Genomic DNA, 22,882 nt, shown 5'->3' with positions numbered 1-22,882 from the left:
ACCTCAAGATCCCAAATTGGAATGTTAGCTGTATGGTATCCTTCAATGGCTAGGAAAAGGGAGGGGGAGGAACCCTCACTACCTAAAGACAGGAAAAGCTGTCTTAAAATTTAATCTAGCTTTACAGAGGTTAGCATCATAAATACCAAATGAGTTTGAAGCAGTGAGATTTAGTGTATTCTAGTACATTGTTAATTCCTTTAGTGTTCTTTTCTATTTTTCTTCCAAAGCTCTTTTTTTTTTCTTTTCTAAAACCACTCCATGCCTTGTATTCAGTGACATGGAAAATGCTTGAACAGCCAGCAGGCCCTCAGTGCCTATCTTCTGGAACCCCTGCACTGATTTAAAAGCAGCGACATGACCCCTCTAAACAATCTCAGTGCATGCAATGGAAGGGGATAAGGCCAATGCCAATGGAGAGGAAGGCTAATGAGACCACAGAATACATTTGCTTTTGCGGCATCTGTTGAGCTTACAGGTACTTCCAGACACAAATCTACACAGTAGGCTGTTCTCTGAGCAGCCAATAGAAAGGTCTGTGAGGAGGAGAGGAGGAAAAGAGCTTTGGACAAGGCTGAATTTTATAAAGCACGGAGATACAGACCAAGGAGAACATTACTTGCGACATAACCATTCCCAAGGCAGTGCCCAAAGGGGATATGTCGACTTTTCATTATATTTTAAACTGTTAAAAAAACAAACAACTAAGGAACTCATTTTCTGAAGGAAGGAAGAAGATCGGTGGAATTTATATATACCTTTTTTTTTAAAGGAAAGAACCAGTAAGATTTTACAACTTGTTTTTTTAATATAAATGTATTTATTTATTTATTTTTGGCTGTTTTGGGTCTTCGTTGCTGCACGCGGGCTTTCTCTAGTTGCGGCGAGCGGGGGCTACTCTTCGTTGCGGTGCACGGGCTTCTCATTGCAGTGGCTTCTCTTGTTGCGGAGCACGGGCTCTAGAGCGCAGGCTCAGTAGTTGTGGTGCACGGGCTTAGTTGCTCCGCAGCATGTGGGATCTCCACGGACCAGGGCTTGAACCTGTGTGGCAGGCGGATTCCTAACCACTGCGCCACCAGGGAAGTCCCTAGATATACCTTTTTTTTTTTTAATTTAATTTATTCATTTTTGGCTGCGTTGGGTCTTTGTTGCTGCGCACGGACTTTCTCTAGCTGAGGCCAGCGGGGTCTACTCTTTGTTGCAGTGCACGGGCTTCTCATTGCGATGGCTTCTCTTGTTGCGGAGCATGGACTCTAGGTGCACAGGCTTCAGTAGTTGTGGCACGCAGGCTCAGTAGTTGTGGCTCGCGGGCTCTAGAGCGCAGGCTCAGTAGTTGTGGCACACGGGCTTAGTTGCCCCGTGGCATGTGGAATCTTCCCGGACCAGGGCTCGAACATGTGTCCCATGCATTGGCAGGTGGATTCCTAACCACTGCACCACCAGGGAAGTCCTGATGTACCTTTTTAAGATACCCTTTCATTACAGACCTAAAGTCACTTTTTAGTTTAGAAACACAATCATGTAATATGCATAACTTGGTTTAATGAAAAAATATGATGCTTTGGTACATTTAGAGAACATACCTAGAAAAATGCAGGTAATTTTTTTAAATGAAATTTGTCTTTTGAAGAAACTGTCCTCTCTATTTTCTTGAGCTTTCAGATTTTTACTGACGGATAAACTTCTACTAGAAAAGAAGCTCAAATCTCAGCTTCTCACTGAAGCCTTTCCTGACTCATCCTCATCTCTGTGTCCAAGAATTTTGACGGTGGGTCCTCTGTGCTCCCTCATGAACGGCACTCTGCTCAGGCCTTTTTGATAGAACTTACTACCTGGAAATTCTCAGTTTATATGCCAACCTCCCTCTCTCGAAGGACCATTGAGATCAGGAGCTTTGTTCTGACACTCTTTAACCCCAGGTGTCCCTGACCATGCCACACCATCTCCTTACGCACTTTGTACTGTTAATATTCCCTTCTCTTCTGACCTTGGCACTCTTCTCATGCAACTTACTTATTCACCTTGAGCAACTTCACCCAGGTTTCTGGTTTTAACTACTACCTGCATGCAGATGATTCAAGTACTTTCCTTCATTCCAGATTTTTCTCTTTAGTTCCAGTTGCATAAAACCGAATGACCAGGATGGACTGTGGTGGCCCTCCCAAATGCAGTAAGTTCAAATGCTATTATCTTTCCCCCTTAATGTACCTCCCCACTTATGGTCCCCTTACAATAATTGGTGCAACCATGACCCCTGTTATACAAATCAACTCCTTGAGTCATTCTGACCCTCTCCTTTTCCTTCACCTAAATCAGATCTGATGGTTCTTTTTCTCTATGAAAACACTCAAGCTCATTTGCATGATACATAAGCCCAGTGGCAAGGCCAGTAAATATTCAACAACTAGCTGGCTGCGGAGGGGAGCCCCGATTTGCAGCATTTGCCAACAACCAGCTATACTCTTGTCATAGCTGGTTTCAAGCTACCACTGGGACGTCACTGAATAAAAGGAAGCTGGGAAGACATGGCCAGTACCAGACTGTTACATAGTATATACCCCATATAGAGACAATAAACATAAATATCCACAAAAAAATAGGTAATAGTAAAATGTAGCAAAATAAATTAGGAAGTGATCCATTTTGAGTATTTAACCTTTGCTTGTAATATAATGTATTTAAGTGTTAAGTTTACATAATTTAAGTGGTTAAAGCAGCTGAGTTTAACAACTGGCTTTCAAAATTCCTGAAAATTTAACCATGGACATTTGCAAGCACGCTACTTTATAATCTGGAGACTGCCTGACATTCCAGCTTTATTTCTGTGTGTCTCTTCCCTTTAACCCTATGCTTTGTTGATATTAGAACATGTTCACCTTCTTAAATAAGTTGCCTTTGCCAGCAACGTTCCCTATCCCTCCTGCCTCATCCCATTCACTAGGCAAACACCTACTCATCTTTTGAGACTTAAAGTCATCTCATTTATAAATATTTTTGCTAATTTCCTACCCTCTTCCTCCAGATATAAATGTACCTGAGTACCCTGTGCATATTTTTAGCATGACACCTGGTTGGCATTTATGGTTTACAAGTTTAATGTTGCTGGTAGACCATGTTGCCATATCTCATTCATTTCTTTTTTAAATCTCAGATACATAGACCCTTTTAAAAAGTTGTTGAAAAAATTATAATATTTATAGGCACTCAGTAAACAGAGGGTTGAGCCAGTTTCCACTGTCACCACCCAGGGGATCAAGTGGTTTTTCTTTAATGACTTCCTGTGGATTTCTGGACACTTCTAACCTTCTAGGCTTTGCTTGGACTCTCCTCTTTGCCATTGTATCCTCTCCAGAACCATGATTTCAATCATTCATTTAAAGTACCCCACATATTTTGTTACAATGGCAAAAAAAACCTTCGGGTACAAAAGATCTGCAAAACAGAGTCTGAAAAAAAAAAAAAAAAGGCAAATGTACATCTTTTAGAATTGTTTCTGTTTTTATTTTTATTTTTTTAACAAACCAACATCTTCCTTAGAGCAATTCCAGCCATAGAGGAAATAACATGCTTCCTGTTTGGGCTTCTGTTTCCTTAGTCCCGGGTTGAAACTGACCTTATTGCTGCCACCAGGATGCAACTGAGTGACTTCCAAAATTCTGCTGACAACTTCCCTGCTCTGAACTCTACCCCTGAGCTCCAAGTCTCTGGAGCCAGCTCTGCTGCCTTTAAAGCTTCTTCAGCTGACGATTCCATGCAGCTTCCAGACCTGCATCCATCAGCCCTTGTCATGCCTTTTTCTAAACCTACTGCTCTCCTCAAAGCTCTGATTCTCTCACAACCGGTTTTCACAGAGCTCTCTCTCCTATGCCTTCAACTACTGACCACTAAGTCTTTTCTCAAGCAAACCACCCACATATCTACTAAGTAATTAAATTTTCAAGAGTCCAGGCCCCAGCTGCCAGGAGATTTTTCTCAATACATGTATTGTTTGACGTCATTTCCTGCATAGCTTCTAATCAATTTCCCACAGGGACAAAGATCGCTATCCCACGTACTAAAATTGTTTTATCTAATGTTCTGAGTCAATTGATCAATCTGTTCTAGAGGAAAAAATTTATATTTTATTTCTCTCCAGCACAGAACTTGGCACAGTTAAGTGTTCAAAAAAAATATTCGTTGAATGAACCAAAGAACAAAATTTATGGTGTATTTTTCCCCATGAAAAGACTTACCCAACACCAACAAGGCTTAATCTTTACCCCCAAGTGGCTTACAGTATAGGAAGACAAACTACCAAGCCCTTCAGTATTTATAAAAATTTCAGGCCAACTTAGGTCTAATGATTTCTCCCGAGGTCTTGTTTGCTCACACCAAATACTCAGTTACCACTGACAGTGTGTCAGTGGTGCCTTTCTGGTCCTTAATTAAAATAAACAGATGAAATCTTTACACTCTATTAAGACCTTTCACTCCAAGCGTTCTTAGCACGTTGAGCTCCTTGTAATTTATAAAACGTACTCTCAGTGTCTTTCGATTAAAAATGGCATTAAAACGCTACATTCCTTGAATAAGTCAAACTGAGGCACAACAGTTTCCCACCGGGATGGAAGTTTCGGGATGAAATCTGGCTGGCTGACAGCTGAACAAGCTAATGGTCGCAGCTCACAGCCCCGCCCCTCCTGCCCCACCAGACAACTGTTCCCTCCAGGCAGGGGGAAAGTGGTTTGGCAACTCCTGACAGATGGACAGCTGACAGCAGGGACCCTCCCACAGGCCTCGTTCCGTGTGCAGCTGTGCGCTGGCCTTGTGTACAACCGGCTGTTCCCCAGAGGAGGGGAAAGAATTGTGCTGCTGAGAAAGCCGCTCTCAGCGGGAGGGAGGCGGGCGGGCTAGACTGACACACGAGAGGGCTGGCTTTTTGGACGGCTCTTAGCAACGGCCCTGGCGTGACCCTCCTCAGCCATGAGAAAATAGAATCCGTGTACCATTCTTCCAGGCGCGATGCAGCATCCGCAGCTCTACGTCAAGGGGGCCTTCCTCCCGGCCTGTTAATTACCTGCTCTTTCCCATCTCAGGGTTCCTGCCTTTGCCAAGTGCTCCCGGGAGGAGGGAAGAAACGACCACCACCCAGCCCCCTTGCTGCCTGGGGGCTTCAGGCTTGATTGTGAGTCATTGTGCATCGTTTCGTCTCATTGATAGACGGGACTGAGAGGGGGCTTCCAGCCCCCCCCTGGACCGGCAGGGGCTTTATTCTAAGAGTCCCTGGCGCTGCGCTTTTCCTTCCCGTTTGTAGGTGAAACCCCAGTGGCTTCATTGGCTCCTTGATTTAAACCACGCCCGGCTTTCTGCCGGCTTTGCTGCTGCTGGGCCAGGCGGCCCAGCCACATCCCAACCCCGTCTGCCGGGAGCCCGGGCTGCTGCTGCTATTGTGTGGATGCCCCGCGTGTCCTCTCTTCTCTTCCAGAGATGGCTAACAGGGGCCCGAGCTACGGCTTAAGCCGAGAGGTGCAGGAGAAGATCGAGCAGAAGTACGACGCGGACCTGGAGAACAAGCTGGTCGACTGGATCATCCTGCAGTGCGCCGAGGACATAGAGCACCCGCCCCCTGGCAGGGCCCATTTTCAGAAATGGCTAATGGACGGGACGGTAAGGGCCGGCAGCGATCTCGGATGCTGGGGCGGTGGGCTGGGAAACCCTCCTCTTTTAACGAGAGGCTACCGGAGGAGCTGCGGCTTGCCAAGCGCCTGCTCCCGGGAGGGGGACGGGAATGCCTTTATCTCTTCGGGATCGGAAGGTCTGGGCTCCCTGCACAATTCCCTCGCTAGATTAGAGGTCTCTCCACCCATCCCAGACATCACAGGTTCCTTCTGAGTTGTTGGCAAATTCGAAGTCCTTTTGCTTTTTCCAGTGAGAATAGACATAAGTATTTCCTTGAGATCTCTCCAGCCTTCATGGTGCATCAGCTCCTCTGGCGGGGGTCGGGGGTGGGGGGGGGGGTGGCGGCATTCCTTCCCGCAGGGGAATAGGTTGGTTACATAGTAAAACAAAGGAAGGGGTGGAGGGGGAGGACTCACCACCTTCCCATTCTTCCTGGAGCCATACGCCTTGGGGATGCTTAATGCCTGTTTGTCCAATGGATGGACTCTCTTGAAACTGAAGGGAATCCTTATTTGATAACTGCTTTTCTGAGGAGATGCTCCTGTGTGTTTGGGTGGTTGGAGACCACAGGCTCTGCTGATTCCAGCAAACCCGTCTTTTCCCGCAGGCTGTGATTTACTGTTACATAACTGCTATTCCACGATTCTGTCCGGTTATGCCCAGCGCTTTGGTTATAGGGATCTGGGGGTACCCACCCAGTTCGGCTCCTTTACACATCAATAGCTTTTACTGGATGAGTTATTGAAGCCTGATTCTGATCTGCCTTTTGATAGAAGAAATAATATTAGAGTCTATCATTTAATCTCTCCGGGAGCCACTAACTCTCCCCTCCATTGAAAGTCTGAAATCGTGGCTTCATCACTGCACATCATTCCCTCTCTATAAACCTTCTTTCCCTCACCCAGCAAAAGGAAAGGAGGGAAGAGGACTCCCGGGCTCTCTGTGGTCAGGAGCAGCCCTGAGAATGGAGTCGCCCAGGTCTTTGGGGTTCGGTATGGGAGCCTGGCCACCCAGCTCAGAACCCATGCCTTCCTGGGGCGCAAGATTGGCCCATGCTCAAACCCGTGGGCTGTGCCCTGTGAGGCCCAGGATTCACTTTGCATTAGGGAGGGGTAAATACAAAGGGAAACGCTGATTCTACCTCCCCCTTTCCCTCTTCAGGTCTTGTGCAAGCTGATAAACAGTTTATACCCACCAGGACAAGAGCCCATTCCCAAGATCTCAGAGTCAAAGATGGCTTTTAAGCAGATGGAGCAAATCTCCCAGTTCCTAAAAGCTGCGGAGATCTATGGCGTCAGGACCACTGACATTTTTCAGACCGTGGACCTTTGGGAAGGTAAGGCCCTCGTGCCTTTGGGATCATTCTTCCCTCCCCCCACCCTTTTGCTTTTCTCTTTGTGAAACCTGCCCACAGTGTTCTTCCACGTATCTCCAGGCGTGTGTGTGCATGTGAGAGGATTATCAGCTGTTACCCCGGAGCACCGTTCGCCTCCCGCTCTGTGATGTTCTATTGAAAGTGTTCCTCCTCTAAGGAACACACACCCCAGGACACAGCAGGGACCCCAGCAAACTAACGGGTAAACAGAAGCCTCCGTGGAGAGGAAGCTAAAATGGTTACACGGATGCTTCTCCTTCCTCTTACCCCTCCCACAATGTACTTTTCCCCCAAAGTGAAAGCTCCTGGAGGAGCGGGGGGCTGCGAGTGTGCTTCTGACTCACCAGCAGCCAGGCTTATAGACAAAGCTGCCTGGTGCAATTTTGTCATTCAATCTGAGAAACAAATAGCACCCCACCCTTTTACTAAACGATTATCTGGGAGCTTTGTGACTATACCTTCCAGATGTGTATTTTCTTAGAGAGGGTGACAAATGATTTTTGTCTTTCATAGTCATGAATTGATGTAAGAAATCTAACAAGGCATAAAAAGGAAATCAAGTTTCTGGACATAGTTAACAATCCACCATTATTAGGGCAAATGATGTGGATGGAGGTACCGCCAGAGAATTTGGGACCCATGGTCTTAGGGCTTAGTGTCCCCCGGAGCCCAAATGTGCACACCATCCATGCGACTGTTCCACATCGGGCCTGCTGGGGGGACGGACCGGTCCAAGCAGGGCTGCCAGGTTGACTCTGCACTCTCATGCTCATCGTCACTAGCTGTCATCAGTGGCCCGACCAAGAGGGTGCGCAGGGCAGTGACCCAAGTGGCTCTGCTGACAGTGAGAATGGACTCTCTCCTGTGATCAAGAGAATGATAGTTAAAGGGGTATTCAGATGATGGTTGAAACAGATTTCTAGCAGAGGACCATTCTACTAAACAACTTATAAGGAAGCCGTTGCCTCCTTAATCCTCACCCCCTTCTCCGTGTCATACACAGAGCTGGCATTTCCCGTTTCCTTCACGGATGAGTAGTTAAAATCCTAAGACGCCAATCAGTTTATCAGTAATGTTTTGCCATTATTTAGAAACTCAGATATTCAGACCTTCAGGCCAGGCTATTGGACATCATGGACACTTGCCTCCAAATCCCCACAGAATGTCCCAGTTGAGACTTGCTCCCTGCTTTTTAGGTCAAAACTATGATGATTTTTTCCTTGCTAATAAAAATTCCTGCTGCTTATTGATATTTTCCTCTACACTAGGCATGGTACTAGTGCCTTTCTGCATAACGCCAATCAATTCTCCTAACAATTCCAGGAGATGGGTGTTATGAATTTCCCCATTTTATAGATGATGAAACTGGAGCTCGCCCATTATTGCTCGTATAGATCATATGACTGGCTAGTAATTAGCAGAGCCAGGACTCAAACCCAGGCTCCGTGATGCCAAAGAGTAGGGCCTTATCTAGTCTGCCATGCCATGCTTTGGCCAGGACGCCGTTTCCTTCACCTACACCATGAGTGTGCTGTTGAGTCATAACAGTGACTGATGAGATGAAGAGGAGGGGGAGGATGATTCAGGGCTGTGTGGGACGGAAGGTTAGAGCCCTGGTACTTGGAGGTTTGTATGAATGGAAGGGGTCCCAGTGAGACCCCCCCCCCCAAGTACAGGAAGTATATACGAGGAGGAAGAAACTGGGAGGGCTATGGGAGATGGGGATCCCGAGGGTGCTTTTCTGTGTTGAGGATGCCTTGCTTGCCTTTTCCCTTTTTCCAAAGACCACACGGATGAACTTGACCCCCGGGAGGTGCTGGTAGTGAAGGCGAGGAGGCTAGGGAGCAAAGGTCCCTGATAAGCAGAGCAGGTGGAAGTCTACGCCACCTGCCCCAGCCCTGTGTGTCAGATACCTCTTAGGGAAGAGGGAAGTTGAGAGGCATCAGTGTGACTGCAGGAGCCTGAGATGGGGTGGTGGACGGGTGGGCTCCAGAGCAGGGTGATGCTCTTAGAAAAAGGGAACAAGGCAGACACTGAGGGGTCTCGTTCCCAGGGCAAAGAAAGATGGGGCTTTAAAGGAAACAAGGAAGGAGACCACGCCCAGGGTGCCGTGGCTGAGATGCTATAGGCAGGACAGCTGGCAATAGAACAGATGCTTCGGAGGGTCCAAATGGCCTCTAGAGGCACCAGGGCCTGGCGACCCCCTCCATGGAGAGGCAACTCAGGATCGAGCTTTGGGAGATTCATTCTATTTGCTGGAGGGGATACTTGACATCCCCCAAGTGCACTTTCTGCAGCTCAGGCTGAGCTGGTGACCATACAGTGAAGCAAGAGACAGGAAAGTGGGTTGCTTTGAGCAGAGAAACGGGGAGGGGCGGCAGCCTTGGGCGAGCCCAGCACTGAGACCCACGGAACAGCAGCGTGGAGAAGTGCGAGGCTGGGTCCTTCTGCCAGAGCTGCTTGTCACCCGTGAATTTAGGGATGAGTAAGCTGGAATCAAAGGGATGCCGGTGGGCGGGCTGGCATGTGTTGACGTGCCTGTGTGCGTGTGGGGTTGTCCATGTTTGTGCGCACAGCTATTGGACTGGCCATCGCCTTAGCTTAGTCTCACATTCTTCCTACTCTTCTGCACCTGGGCTGTGGTTTTAATGCTGTCCTCAAATTTCAGATTACTCACGTTCACTCCTGATTCCGTGCACTGTGGTCATGGTGGCTGTGGCTCTGAGTGGCCAGCCCTCCTTGCCTGGGAACTTCTCCTCCTCCTCTGCAGGCATTTTATGCTCAGCAGCTCTCGGTCTCCCATCTCCCCTGCTTGGCATCTTCCTAAGTAGGGCTCTGCTTGCCCACGGCTGCCCATGACTCTGTGCTGCTCTTATGTCGCAGATGAATAACGCCGCAGGAGCCAGGGCTCGCCAAATGCCTTCTCATTTAGCTTCAGTTGTTTAGACAGGCAGACGCCCAGATGTACCTTCTCTCCTGAAACCCCTTTTAGATGCAAGGCGAAATGTTTGGAATGGACTCAGGGGCAACCAGAATAAAAGGTTCAAGGCTTTAAGAAGGAACCCAGGGCTGAATGGCCTAAAAAACAACCCAACCACAGAGATATAGACAAGGCTCCCGGAGTTCCCCTCAGAGGAAGCTGGGGTGACCAGTTCCCTTCAGTGATGGGGGAGAAGTGAGGGCAGCTTAGAGCCATGGAAGGGGACTGGAGAGGTCTTTCTCATGGATGAGAGAAGGTGGATGCCGGGCAGGTTACTTTGGGATTCGCCCTGAGAACCTGGAAAGGGCGGGCGGGGCCGTCTCAGCTGTGACTCAGGAGAGCACGACGGAGGTTAGGTTTCAGCATCTCTTCGGTGGAGGGAGAGGGGGAAGGAGAGAAAGGGAGGGAACAGAAAAGGAGGTGTGTGTGTGTGTGTGTGTGTGTCTCACTCTCGTGAGACCGAGTGAGTGTGCTGGTCAGAAAGCCTGCAAAGAAAGCTTATCCTGAGGTTAGGAGAGTGCAGGCTCCTAAGTCAGAAATTAGACCACCCCATTCAAACCTCTGCTCCACCACCTATCAATGAACTTTTCTAAGCTTCCGTTTTCTCAGCTGTAAAATGGGGATAATAGTGTCTATTTCACAGGGTTGATATGGGGCGTAAATGAGATAATGCATTAAAAGTGCTTAACACAGTGCTGGAAAGAACAGACCATAATATATGGTAGCAATGTTCAAATTACTATTATCATTGGCCTATTTTTTTTCAAGACTAATAGAAAATAAGGGCGGCAGGAGCAAGGCTGGAAGGGCACATATTCTGTCTCAGAACGGATGGACTTCATGAAGGGCCTCACAGAGCAGCTGGTAGGGTTGCCTGGATGACCTTTGCCCTCTCTGTCATCTGCGGTGCCTTCACCTCATTGACCATTCTCCAAAATGAGGGGCCACCTTATGGGTCTCCTTATTGACTTTTTTCCACCTCGTGGTCATTACCCTTTATGTTTTTCCCCACGATATAGTATTGCTTTGCCAATTCCAGACCCAGGGATCGTGGTACTGTGGAAAGAGCATGAGTTTTGGAAGCTAGCTACATACTAGCTACATGACCCTGGTTAAGCTGCTTAGCTTCTCAGAGCCTCCGTTCCCTTCCCTGTAAACAGCACCTCCCTTGCAGGGTTCTTGCAAGGATTAAATGCATAAAATGCCTAGCACAATACCCGGCTAAGAGACACCTAATAAATGTTGGCTTTTTTCTCCTCTGCTGTTAGTCCATCAGCAACTAGCCTTTTTGGTTCCCATGCATAACCAGGCAATGAGCATTAGACACCTAGAATTCTAGAATGTCAGAGCGGGCAAGACTCAAAGATCAATCAACTCTGATTGCTCTTCTCCATAATCCTGCTGACGAGGATCCGGGACACATGGCTTTGTCCTGCCTCCCTGTTCCCCTCCTTGATGACTGGGTGTTGGGGAGGCTGGTTTATACCGGGAGGGCAGAGTGCCTGGAAGGTCCAAATATGTCCTCTGGGAGGTGTCACTGTATGTGTCATTCCTCAATAGCAAGAACAGAAGAGACATTTCACCCAATGTGAGAGCTGTTTTGGGATATTGTACAGTACCTGTAGTGACTCAGGATAGTACAGAAATGCCTGCCGCCTGAAGCCTCCTTTTCTCTCAGTGCAGCCTTCACCGCATTTCCTGCAAGCACTGCTCACGCCACACTTGAGCTTGGCGGGCTCTTCCTGCAGCGGTGGTCCTCCAACTGCTGTGTGCATCAGAATCTCCTGGTAGGCTTGTTAAAACACAGATTGCTGGACCCCAGCCCCAGAGTTTCGGAGGTATTAAGTCTGGGGTAGGGCCTAGGAATTTGCATTTCTTACCAATTCACAGGTGATACTGCTTCTGCTGGCCTGGGAACCCTACTATGAGAACCACTTCCTTACAGATTTTCTCAAGGGAGGCAAGCAACAAAAATTCACAAAGCCCACAGAGCAGCCCAACCTACCCTCTGACATTTCTCCCTTATCTGAAGCAATAATTTTTCTACTCTGAGTGGAGAATTGGGGGCTATGCCTAAGTTATTACTCAGGGAAATAAGAAGTGGTTTCTTCATCCACTGACCGCTTTCTCTGTAAGTCCCAGCAAGTTGAAAAAAGAAAAAAAAAAACAGTATTCTAAGAGTTACAAGGTTGAGTCAAGACTAATGTAAAATAGAAGAAACTCCAAAGCAAAGAGTTTTGAATGTAAGACTGATTTTTAGTATTGAAAGTCAAGTGTCCAACCTGACTTTACCCACCCAGATGTGACTTCTCTGGCCTTGTTTCTTTCTCTTTACCCTTCTGTTTATTTTTTCTTCCCAAAGACATGTGTAAGATAGCATGAAAGTAATAAAAAAAAATTAAGGGAACAAAATCCTTGTTCAAGTATCTTTATGGTAAAAGTCTTCAAACTTCATGGGCACTAAGAATTCCTAGGTCGGGACAAGGGGTACTTGTAATGCAGAACCCTTGGTCCCTCTCCCCAGAGATGACCATTTAGTAGCTGGAGTGTAAGACCACACTTGGCGAGACGTTGCTTGGTGATAATGCAATAAACAGGGAATACAGTACTGTCAAGTCAAAGTGTCAGTTGCTATCTGAGGTTCTGACAAGGAAAGCTACTGTGCCACCATCTCTTTTTACAACTTCGAGTCTAATAGTAGCTTCCCCCCATGATAGAGAGCTAGAAGAGTCCAGGAACCTGATTGAAATCCTGAGCTGTTAGTGGAAATTTGACCCCTCTCTTTCGTGTATCACTTCCTCCTATGGCCAGCAGTCTCATTTGTAGATCACCACCCAGACTCAGTCTCATTCCTGCGTTCCCAGCATCTAGAAAGTTCCCAACACCTAGTTGGTACTTCTTTAGAACTGTTCTCCTTCTTCTTGGAAAACTAGCTTGAGCAGCAGCTTTCAAGCTGTCTTGCCGAAGTTTCTGGGGGTAGCTTTCAGGGAACAAAGAGATTCCAGGCTGCTGGAGCTCTGAGCAGGCTCCCAACTTGTGTCAGAGCCCTTTAACTATCGATGTGACTTCTGACCTTGTGGACAATATCTCTGAAGCAAGGAATTACCGCTTAACAACTTTTATTTCGTACCTACCACATGCCAGACACTGGGATGTTTTTAAAAATTAAAAACTGAAGTACTGGGGCAGTGCTTGCTTATGCATCTGGCTGCATCAGAATCATCACAGGATATTGTCCCAGAATCTGAATTTTCAAGATCCTCAAGTAATTCTGATGCTCAGTCCAGTTGGGAGTCATCAGGTGAAACCCATGCATCTCAAAGTTGTCTGATGGCATGAATCACATGGGGAGATTATTAAAAATACAAACTTCCAGACCCCACCCCAGGACTGACAAATCAGTTTGTCCAGGGATGACCTCAAATTTCATATTTTTAGAAAGGCCTCCCAACCCCATCCCATAAGTAGTCCCAGAAGCTTGGGAAACCATGTTCTGCAGCAGGCTGGGTTCTAGGCGGATGGCACACATTGTTGTGATACAAGAAGCTCAGCTTTTGTTGCTTTATAACTGACTCACTTCACAGATCTTCCCTCATCTCACTGCTCCTTCAGACATTTCAGTTTTTGACCCTCAGCTACAGGATTCAGTCTCCACACACCGCCCCCTTCTACCCAACAGCACTTGATCTGGGCTTCTGAACTGGCAAGAGAAATGAGGCTGGAAAGAGACCCTCTTCCCATTTGGTTAGTCCAAAACACTGGAATTCTTTCCAAGGAATGTCTATTAGAAAATGAACTAGACATGAACTGGTTACAGAAGGCAGATTTCTGTTTGTTATGTTATTTAGAATCTTGACAATAATTATTTTAACTTGATCTGCAAACTGATGGGGGACTCTGGGCCCCAACTGCTTTCTTTTGCTTTCATCTTATTTGGGTTGAGACCTTGAGAAATTATTCCAGACAAAACATAGACTTACGGTCTTTTGAAGTTGGTGCCCCAGATTTTGTGGGGCCCAAGAACTATGCCCCATTGGTATCCCTCCAGTGTCTCCCTCTGGCCTGGCACTGAAGCAGCCACTGCCACCCTTCAGGTCATTCCTGATCACTGAGCACCGTGCCTCCCGACCAGCCTGTGTGGGGCACCCATGGGAGATGGCGGTGTGGCCTCCTGGACTGATTACAGGCTCTGAGTTCAGACAGACCTGAGCTAGATCTGGGCCCTGATTCACTTGTTGGGTGGCTCTGGGAAATTAATTAACCTCCCTGAGTTAATTTTCCCATCCACACATTGGGAGGAATCATATCAAGTCCACAGGGGCAAGGTCACTTATAATAAAGTGTCAAGCCTATCATTTATAACAAATCTCTTGTCTCTGGCCCTTTCTTTAAAAAAAAAAAAGCTTTTCCAGTTTGTTCCTGTCTAATGCCTCCTTCCCCAGCTTCTTCTGCCCCAATGGTGCAATTGCTTCCTTTTGCACTCTCCTGGGATGAAGGTGGGGTGAGATTTATAGGTCAGGGGGCCTGGATATCTTACCCTTGCCCCCAAATTAATTCCCTGTGTCCTTTCTGGGTTCATGCAGTATATGCATTAGCCATATGCAGTGGGGACCGGGTCTTTTTGGTTTAACAGAGTTTGCTTCCCACCCCGGGCCTCCAGGGTAGTATCTGTGGCTGGTTGCCGGGTGCCAGGCTCCACATTTCCCCAGATCCTGGACATGCCAGATGCGTGCTGTTTCCAGCCACCGGAAACAGATTTCCGGTGTGCTTTACATACAGAGTAGAGATGAGTGATGTACCTGGACCTTCCTAAGCCTCCATGTGCTTCATAGTTCCTCGAGATTCTCTTTAATGACTCACTACTTGAAAGCAAACCTTCTTCCTATCTCTTCCCATGGTGATCCTTCAGAATATCATCATGCCAGTTCTGTCAAAAAAAAAAAAAAAATGTATCCTGTAATACAGTGACACTTACAGAAATGCTTTTCATCTGCGGAAGAGAAGGATCATTCTCATAACCTCCTCTGCATTTCCTCTCTCTGCCTTCTCAGTATCCCTTGTGCCTTCCTCCTTCCATCTGCTGCCCAGGTCCTCCTTTCTCCACCACCCCAGCTGTTCCTTGCTTCTGGGGGGGGGGGGTCTCTCCACTGAGAACCTCTCATCCCTGTATCCATCAGTCCATCCCACAGGGCCTCAGGATCCAGGAAATCGTCCTGTGGTTAATGTGGGACAGGGGATGGGGAGAGAGGCAAGGAAAGAAGGATCTGCTGTCTCTCTCTCCTCTTTGAATAAATGGACATCCTGACCTGGACTTCCTCTGTGGGCCCTAATTGTTTATTTTGTTAGAGTTATGCGCCATTCTCACTTTCTGTCTGCCTTTCCCCTGTAATTCTGTATTCCCCGGTGACCGGGCTGCAGCAGCCCAGCCGGAGATTACAGATGGTTCACTCGGTCTCAAGAGGACCTTCAGTGTTTGCCCTTGACTTTCACAGCCCCTGCCAGGCTGAATGCAGCCACCCTCCCCCCGCCTAGCCCTGTAGCTTTTGCATTGCACACTCGTGCGTGGACCTTCGATCTGGTTCTAAATTGCGGGGCTAACCACACAGTAGCATCTTTCCCTTTCCTTGTCCAGGACACGTCGGTCCGCTGGAAGGGGGGGAGGGGAGAAAGGATGGGAAGAGGAGGCTACCTTGTAGCCCAGTGGGTGAAGGGTCCCTGGGCTCCTCGGGTGACAGTGTCCCCTTCCACTGTGTGAGGGGGCACACCACACATCTCTCTCTGTCTCTCTCTCTCTCTCACAAACACACACAAGCCATTTGTTTATTGTCTCCATTTAGCTCCTCTCAAGCAGCACAGAATGAAGAGCTTCTCATTGTGTCATGCTGGAGTGCTCTGTGTTGATTTGCTTTTCTTCATCTGCCAGGCCTCCAGCCCAAAGAGCCAAGTGAAAACTCAATGTGATGCACGTGGGTGATTTTAGACCCTTTTAACCCAGATAAAGTAAAAGAAAGAAGCCACCTGGGCTTTGGTGCAGTTAACCCACCAGTAAATTTCTTTCCGCTTTCCTTTTTTCTTTCCAGTCCTTACGAAAATCCTCTTGTGCAGACCTCACGCCAGCTTACCCACAGCACCTCCCCTTACCACCGCCCGTAGAACCTACCGAGGCCAGGGCCTCTGCTTAGGGCAGGGATCTACCGCTGTTTGAGTTGCTCAGTGTTTGGAATGTGTTATTCATGTAACAACTGTGAATGGATTAGAAACTCGCTATCTCTGGCATGTACCACATAGAGAATAATTAGCCAGGAGATTTTTTGCTCCTTTCTGAGAAGTTTGGCCATGGTTGTCTTCAGGCCACTTTGAGGAGTATCTTGTATCGCTCTCCCTTGAATGTGCTCACCTACAGCCTCCTATGAGAACTTTCTTCCCAGAGGTCCAGCCCCATCCTTCCCTCTTCCTTGGCCCTGACACATGCTTGGCTTTAATCTCTCCTTTGGCTTCCAGGGAAGGACATGGCGGCCGTGCAGAGGACCCTGATGGCTCTAGGCAGCGTTGCAGTCACCAAGGATGATGGCTGCTACCGGGGAGAGCCATCCTGGTTTCACAGGTAAAAGTCCCTTCCCAGCCACACACCCTCTCCCTCCCCAGGCAGAGGATGATTTTAACAAGAGCGAGCATCTGAAGCCTTGTAGCTCCCCAGAGGCTGTTTTGACACAAAGTCCAGCCTAGCAACAAGCACTCCCAGCCCCATAACCGAATCCCCCGGAGCAAGGAAAGACCGATGCTGCCTGTTCAGGCCAATACACCACCCAGGGCAGAAGTCGCTGGGCCTTTCCTACTAGATACCTGGATCCTCCAGCTCTGCCCAGGTTATGTCTCTCTTGAGACTGAGCAGGGATGAGTGACTTTTCTCACAGGTGGCTTGACATTTGAACTTGGTTTCACTAGGAGCCAAGTAGCCCTGAATCTACTTATTTATTTAATTATTTTCCTCACGTAAGGAAGGGAAAACATCTTTCATTTGCCAGGAGAGTCCTGAGACAGTCCTGTCGTCCCAGCATATCCATTGATAGCGCTGTCTGTCACTCTCGGAGGAGGCCTGAAGTGGATAATAAGTTATATTGCGTCATGTCAGTAAAGGGCCTTTCCCTAAAGAGATTATTTGCTTTGTTGTTTGTTTTTTTGGGGGGGGGGAGGGGTAGCAAGGACGCTTAAACTCCACCCCTAGCTCAGTGAGAGATGAAAAAAGCATGTTGTAGCAGATGATTGACTCTTCATTCCCCTAATCCCCTCCTCTTCTTGACAGTTATGAAAAGGTACCAGCTTGTGACATTTTAAATGAACCTGGTCTGAAAAGCTCCTAGATATTGGCCAATTGAAGCCTTGGTTTTAGCCCCCATTTTGTTAGTGATCTACCATGGTCTACGTGGCCCATAAAACCAACATTATTTACTATCTGGCTCTTCACCAAAGTTTGCAAACCTCTGGTCTAGAATAGGAAATTTCCCCTCCTAACACCTACATCCCTCAGCTTTAAAGTGGGACATTAATCCTTGGCCCCATACAGGGAAGGTGGAGTAGGATTAATGACATGATTTGTAAGAAGAGCTGATTTTAATTTTCACAAGGGCTTGAGGTAACTGTGAGAAGGGGGGACAGGCAAGCTGTCTGAGAGTAAAGTATCCAGAGAGGCAGCACTGGTTCTTTGCTGTGGAAATTCTGGAAAATCACCTGAGCTTCTAAGATGTCGAGAGGTCGTGTTTCATGGCAGGGCCGGTTTGTGGTAGGACCATAGCCCAGGGTAGGGCCATATTTCATAGGATCATAGCCCAGGGTAGGGCCATAGCCCAGGGTAGGGCCATAGCCCAGGGCAGGATCACTGCCCAGGGTAGGGCCAAGGCCAGGGTAGGGCCATAGCCCAGGATAGGATCATAGCCCAGGGTAGGGCCATAGTTCCTGGCAGGACTATAGTTCAGTACAAGGCCCACCCTTCTATTTGGTGACCCCCAGAAGAGCCTGTGTAACTGCATATCTTGGAAAAGTTTTGAAAACAGAATGACATTGTTTCATCTCACTCCCTCTGCCCAGGAAAGCCCAGCAGAACCGGAGAGGATTTTCAGAGGAGCAGCTTCGCCAGGGACAGAACGTAATAGGCCTGCAGATGGGCAGCAACAAGGGAGCGTCCCAGGCAGGCATGACCGGATATGGGATGCCCAGGCAAATCATGTAAGACGCTGCATCCCGCGACCCAGTAGAGAGGACGAACGTGCCACACCATGGTCTCTGTGATAAAGAAATAGTTAGTCACCTTCTGACCTTCTCTTCTCAAAGCCTCCTGTCCCTGGTTTTTGCAAGTGCTGCATTTCTGCCGCGAATCCACGTTGCCTACGGCTGCCACCTTCTGTTCATTTAGAACTATGCAAAGACTCCGCTTCCTTCCTCTTCCTGAGCTCCTTCTTTGCCCTAAAAGCCTTCATTTACCTGATTATTTATTTATTTATTTATTTGCCAAAAATTTCCCTCCTCAACTTATAGAACGCACCTAATAAACAAATTAGTCTTGTGTCTTCAAGTGTAAAGTTCCTTCCTTGTCTTAGGGACTTTGCAGGCAGGGCTGGTCTGCATTTCATTCAAGAGGCCAGCTAGCTGTGGCAGTAGAAATATAAGTTAACTCTGAGGAAGCCCTTGCAAGGTTGTATTGCTTATCTTGACAATTGCAGTAGAAGTTTAGGAACAGTTTTGCCCACTCTGACAGCCTAAACCCATGAGTTCAAGGACAAGGTCTTTGGCTCCCACATATTTTTTGAGTACTTACCTTGTGCTTATTATGCCAGACTCTGGGGGGGACACAGGAATGAGCAAGCTGAAGCCCCAACTCTTCAAGAGCTCTGCTGTAGATGCTCAGGAACTATCTGATGGAGGGGTGGTTTTATCAGCTGGACGGGTGATGATTAGTTGAAGGAAAGAGCAGTTTTCCATTCTCTATCAATAATCTTTATCCCCACAGGCCAGATTCTGGGTCTGATGCAGACATTTATACAGTTTCTTCATTAGCCAGAAGTGAAAGCAAAGTAGATTGCTCTCTTACAGTTGTTTACAGGGTCTAACCCCCTAAAACTCTTGGACATTGTCTAAGACTCAGATCTAGCTAAGATGAGAAAGGTTTTAAACATTTTCTCATCCACAGAAAACTTAAGAAGGCAAGTACGCCTGGGGACCACCAACTCATCTTACTCTTTCCTACCAGTAGAAACAAGAAAAAAAAAGGGATGCATTTTGGGACTTCCCTGGTGGTGCAGTGGCTAAGAATCCGCCTGCCAGTGCAGGGGACACGGCTTTGAGCCCTGGCTCCGGAAGATCCCACATGCCGCGGAGCAACTAAGCCCGTGCGCCACAACTACTGAGCCTGCGCTCTAGAGCCCGCGAGCCACAACTACTGAAGCCCGTGTGCCTAGAGCCTGTGCTGCGCAACAAGAGAAGCCACCGCAATGAGAAGCCCGTGCACCGCAACGAAGAGTAGCCCCCGCTCGCTAGCCCCCGCTCGCTGCAACTAGAGAAAGCCCACGCGCAGCAATGAATACCCAACTCAGCCAAAAGTAAATAAAAAATTTTTTTAAAAAGTGTTGCAGGGGCTTCCCTGGTGGCGCAGTGGTTGAGAATCTGCCTGCCAATACAAGGGACACGGGTTCGAGCCCTGGTCTGGGAAGATCCCACATGCCGTGGAGCAACTAGGCCCGTGAGCCACAGTTGCTGAGCCTGCGCGTCTGGAGCCTGTGCTCCGCAACAGGAGAGGCCGCGATAGTGAGAGGCCCGCGCACCGCGATGAAGAGTGGCCCGCCCTTGCCGCAACTAGAACAAGCCCTAGCACAGAAACGAAGACCCAACACAGCCATAAATAAATAAATAAATAAATTTTTTAAGAAAGTGATGCATTTAGTAAGAAAAGAAATAAAGTCTTTCACTCATATAATGAATTGTTAATTAACAAGAAAAAAATAAATAAATGAAAATATAGACACTGCCACACTCTAGATGTAGAATGATGATTTTTCAGACTGCATTCTTTGCAGTTCTAGGCTTCCATAGAGAGTTCTGTGGGATTCCCATGGGACTGGGGGGTGGTGGGGAGGAGGCTGAATTCTGGTCCCCACTCCTGCTTCAATGAGAGCGTTGCTCATTTTATCTATTTTATATATTAGGATCCAGCATAAGATTTTTAAAGACTTTTAATATTAAAAAAAAACACAGGAATTCATCCTCTAGGATCCCTAGTGACCAATTCAATCACTGGTGAATTGTCCATTCTTGAAAAGATGTTATATTAACATGCAGCTGAATTCCTTTCTCAAACTTTACCTTGGATTTGCCATAAAAGCAAGAGAGAGAGGTTGATGGATTCCCCCCCCAAAATGAAATAAAACTGGGAGGAAATTCCTGGTGAGAGATGGAAGGTGGTTAGTTTCCTGTTTGGGATTGGGAGGTGGAGGGCATGGGAAATAACCTCCACCAGCCGTGTGTGGGACTAGGTGTGAGAGAGTGCTTTCAGGCTATGCCTGTTCTATTCCCCGCATGCCCTGGCTCCACCACTGCTGTGCCAGAGACACTAAGAGGCGGAAAAGCAGCCCAATCTGGAGTGGTGCAGAGCCCAGCTGAAGGGAGGAGCAGGTAACACAGCAGGTTGCCAGCACCCAGGCGTTTTCTTCTCCCAACATGATCCCACCGGCCCTGCAGGCTCCCACCCCTTCAGTCCCATCAGATGCTTACAGCCTGGAGATGAGGGTGTTGAAAAATGTGAGGCCCTAGGACGGAGGTTTACCCGGAGTGCTTGGGATTGAGATAGGAAGTAACAGAGAATGAGAGAGTCCAGTTTGTAATTCCAAAAACAATCTGCCTCAATATATTTCCAGCTCCAGATAGATATTCCCAACAGAATCGATCCAAGCTAGGGCCTGAGATGTTCTCCCTCTTCCCCATTTTGCATTTGCAGTCAAGGTAGCAGATAATCTCAGGGAAATGTGAGCTCACGAGCAGCAACTGGAAGACCCCTGAGGAGTGTAAGTACTGTCATCTAAAGACACACTGGAGCACTCTTACCAGATGAAGTGGAATTTGTGGACCAGAGAGAAGAATCATTTACAATTAGTCTAACAATATACTAAAAATGAAAAGGGAAAATATTGGAAACTTGAAGCTATTGCTTCCATTATGAAAAAGAAGCCAACTGGAGATATGAAACATAAAAAAATAAAATAGGGACTTCCCTGGCAGTACAGCGGTTAAGAATCTGCCTGCCAATGCAGGGGACGTGGGTTCGATCCCTGGTCCGAGAAGATCCCACATGCCGCGGAGCAACTAAGCCTGTGAGCCACAACTACTGAGCCTGCGCTCTAGAGCCCACAAGCCACAGCAAGAGAAGCCACCTTAATGAGAAGCCCGCTTGCTGCAACTAGAGAAAGCCCCTGCGCATCAACAAAGACCCAATGCAGCCAAAAAAAAGAATAAAATAAAATAAAAAGTCTCTTAAAAAATAAAAATAAAATAAAAGGGAATTCCCTGGCAGTCCAGTGGTTAGGACTCCGTGATTCCACTGCAAGGGGCAAGAGTTCGATCCCTGGTCAGGGAACTAAGATACCACAAGCTGTGAGGTGCTGCCAATAAATAAATAAATAAAATAAAATACAGATTGATAGTAGAATGGATAAAAAGAACAAGTTAATAAATTAGAATATTAAAACAAGACACTGTAAAAAGATAGGTACAACAGATGGGAATACAAAAGAAACGTTAAGTGATATGGGTCAAAAATCATATAGCTGAAATCTCAGAAGCAAAGGAAAGAAATCAAGGTAGGGGAGGAAAAATTTGAAGAAATAATTTTGAGAATTTCCCAGAATTAGAAAAAAAAGACCTAAGAACTCAGTTTTAAAAGACTTACAATGTGCCAAAAAATAAATGATAGGAGCCCTCAGTGGGATACATTACAGTGAAATATATGACCACTGAAAATAAATAGGAAACTCTCAAAGATTTTAAAGAATAAAAGCTCATTACATATAAGAAAAAAGAATCAGATAGACATTGGACTTCTCAATAGTAACCCTGGATGCATAAAGTAATATTTTCAAGATGCTGAAGGGAAAAAAATACAACAGCCTCAAACACCTAATTTTCTATATAGCTAACTAATTTTTTAAGCCCCAAAGTGACACAGAAATATTAACAAAGACCATATTTGAAAACACAATTGGATTGAATATTCCACTAAGAAAAATATATTACCAGGAAAATGCTATTTGGTGTGGGAAATAAGGATAAGTTAGAAAATCTCATTCTTGTTTAAATAAAAAAGAACTAAAAAATAGAGAGAGAAAAATTATATCTATAACAATCCAAAACTAAACTTCTAGACAATACCAGTAGGGGGTGTGTGGAGAAGTGCAGAAAAAGGGATGGGTGAGACTGTTCTAAGGACAATGTTCTGTGTGGAGGAAATACAGAGATATTGATAAGTTTAAGAAATTGTTAAGGAAAGACAAACATATTGAGTCCAACTCACCTCATGAGGCTAATGTAACATTGATTCCAAAGCCCAAGAAGGATAAGAAAAGAAAATTAGACTGATTTCACTTGGGTCCATAGATGTGAAAAATTCTAAATAAAATAATATCTAACCAACTCCAACAATGTATTTCAAAACTGTATTAGAATGGGCCATTTTTGAGCCATTTTCTCTATTGAGAGAATTCTTTTTTTTTTTTTTAGCTGGATGGGCTCTATGGGAACCCACTCTCTTGTAGAGCTAGCCCTGAGTAAAACTTGAACTCATATTCCATTCCTTGTTTTTTTCTCTTCTAAAGTCCTAGAAAATCACC

At 46.7% G+C, this 22,882-nt stretch overlaps 1 protein-coding gene and 1 long non-coding RNA gene across 5 annotated transcripts; both read left to right on the top strand.

The window, feature by feature from the left end:
* Positions 1-4,836: 4,836 nt before the first annotated feature.
* On the top strand, positions 4,837-19,485 carry TAGLN3 (transgelin 3). Of its 4 annotated transcripts, none has more exons than XM_082460228.1 (6): positions 4,837-5,164; positions 5,465-5,646; positions 6,820-6,994; positions 16,515-16,617; positions 18,099-18,236; positions 19,198-19,485. In XM_082460228.1, the coding sequence occupies exons 2-6, from the start codon at positions 5,467-5,469 to the stop codon at positions 19,349-19,351; spliced, it is 750 nt and encodes a 249-aa protein (XP_082316354.1). In that variant the 5' UTR covers positions 4,837-5,164; positions 5,465-5,466; the 3' UTR covers positions 19,352-19,485. The 4 variants fall into 4 exon arrangements, with proteins under 4 accessions (XP_082316354.1, XP_082316356.1, XP_082316357.1 ...); XM_082460230.1 differs by having other exon boundaries at positions 4,841-5,164; positions 19,258-19,481; XM_082460231.1 differs by lacking the exon at positions 19,198-19,485 and having other exon boundaries at positions 4,858-5,164; positions 18,099-18,577.
* A 56-nt stretch (positions 19,486-19,541) lies between these two features.
* Positions 19,542-20,034, top strand: LOC309659953. Its single transcript, XR_014263063.1, has 2 exons — positions 19,542-19,630; positions 19,936-20,034. It is a non-coding gene; the product is annotated as an uncharacterized lncRNA (long non-coding RNA).
* The last annotated feature ends 2,848 nt before the right edge of the window (positions 20,035-22,882 follow it).

Source organism: Balaenoptera physalus (assembly GCF_965194825.1).
Source record: "Balaenoptera physalus genome assembly, chromosome: 4".
NCBI lineage: Eukaryota > Metazoa > Chordata > Mammalia > Artiodactyla > Balaenopteridae > Balaenoptera > Balaenoptera physalus.
This window is presented reverse-complemented; position numbering and strand designations above follow the sequence as displayed.

Excerpts from the sequence above, each read along its gene's own strand:
- TAGLN3 (XM_082460228.1), top strand. The coding sequence starts at position 5,467 with ATGGCTAACAGGGGCCCGAGCTACGGCTTAAGCCGAGAGGTGCAGGAG. Across the intron at positions 16,618-18,098 it reads GAGCCATCCTGGTTTCACAG|GAAAGCCCAGCAGAACCGGA; the intron begins GTAAAAGTCCCT and ends CCCTCTGCCCAG. Across the intron at positions 18,237-19,197 it reads GGGATGCCCAGGCAAATCAT|AAAACTTAAGAAGGCAAGTA; the intron begins GTAAGACGCTGC and ends TCTCATCCACAG.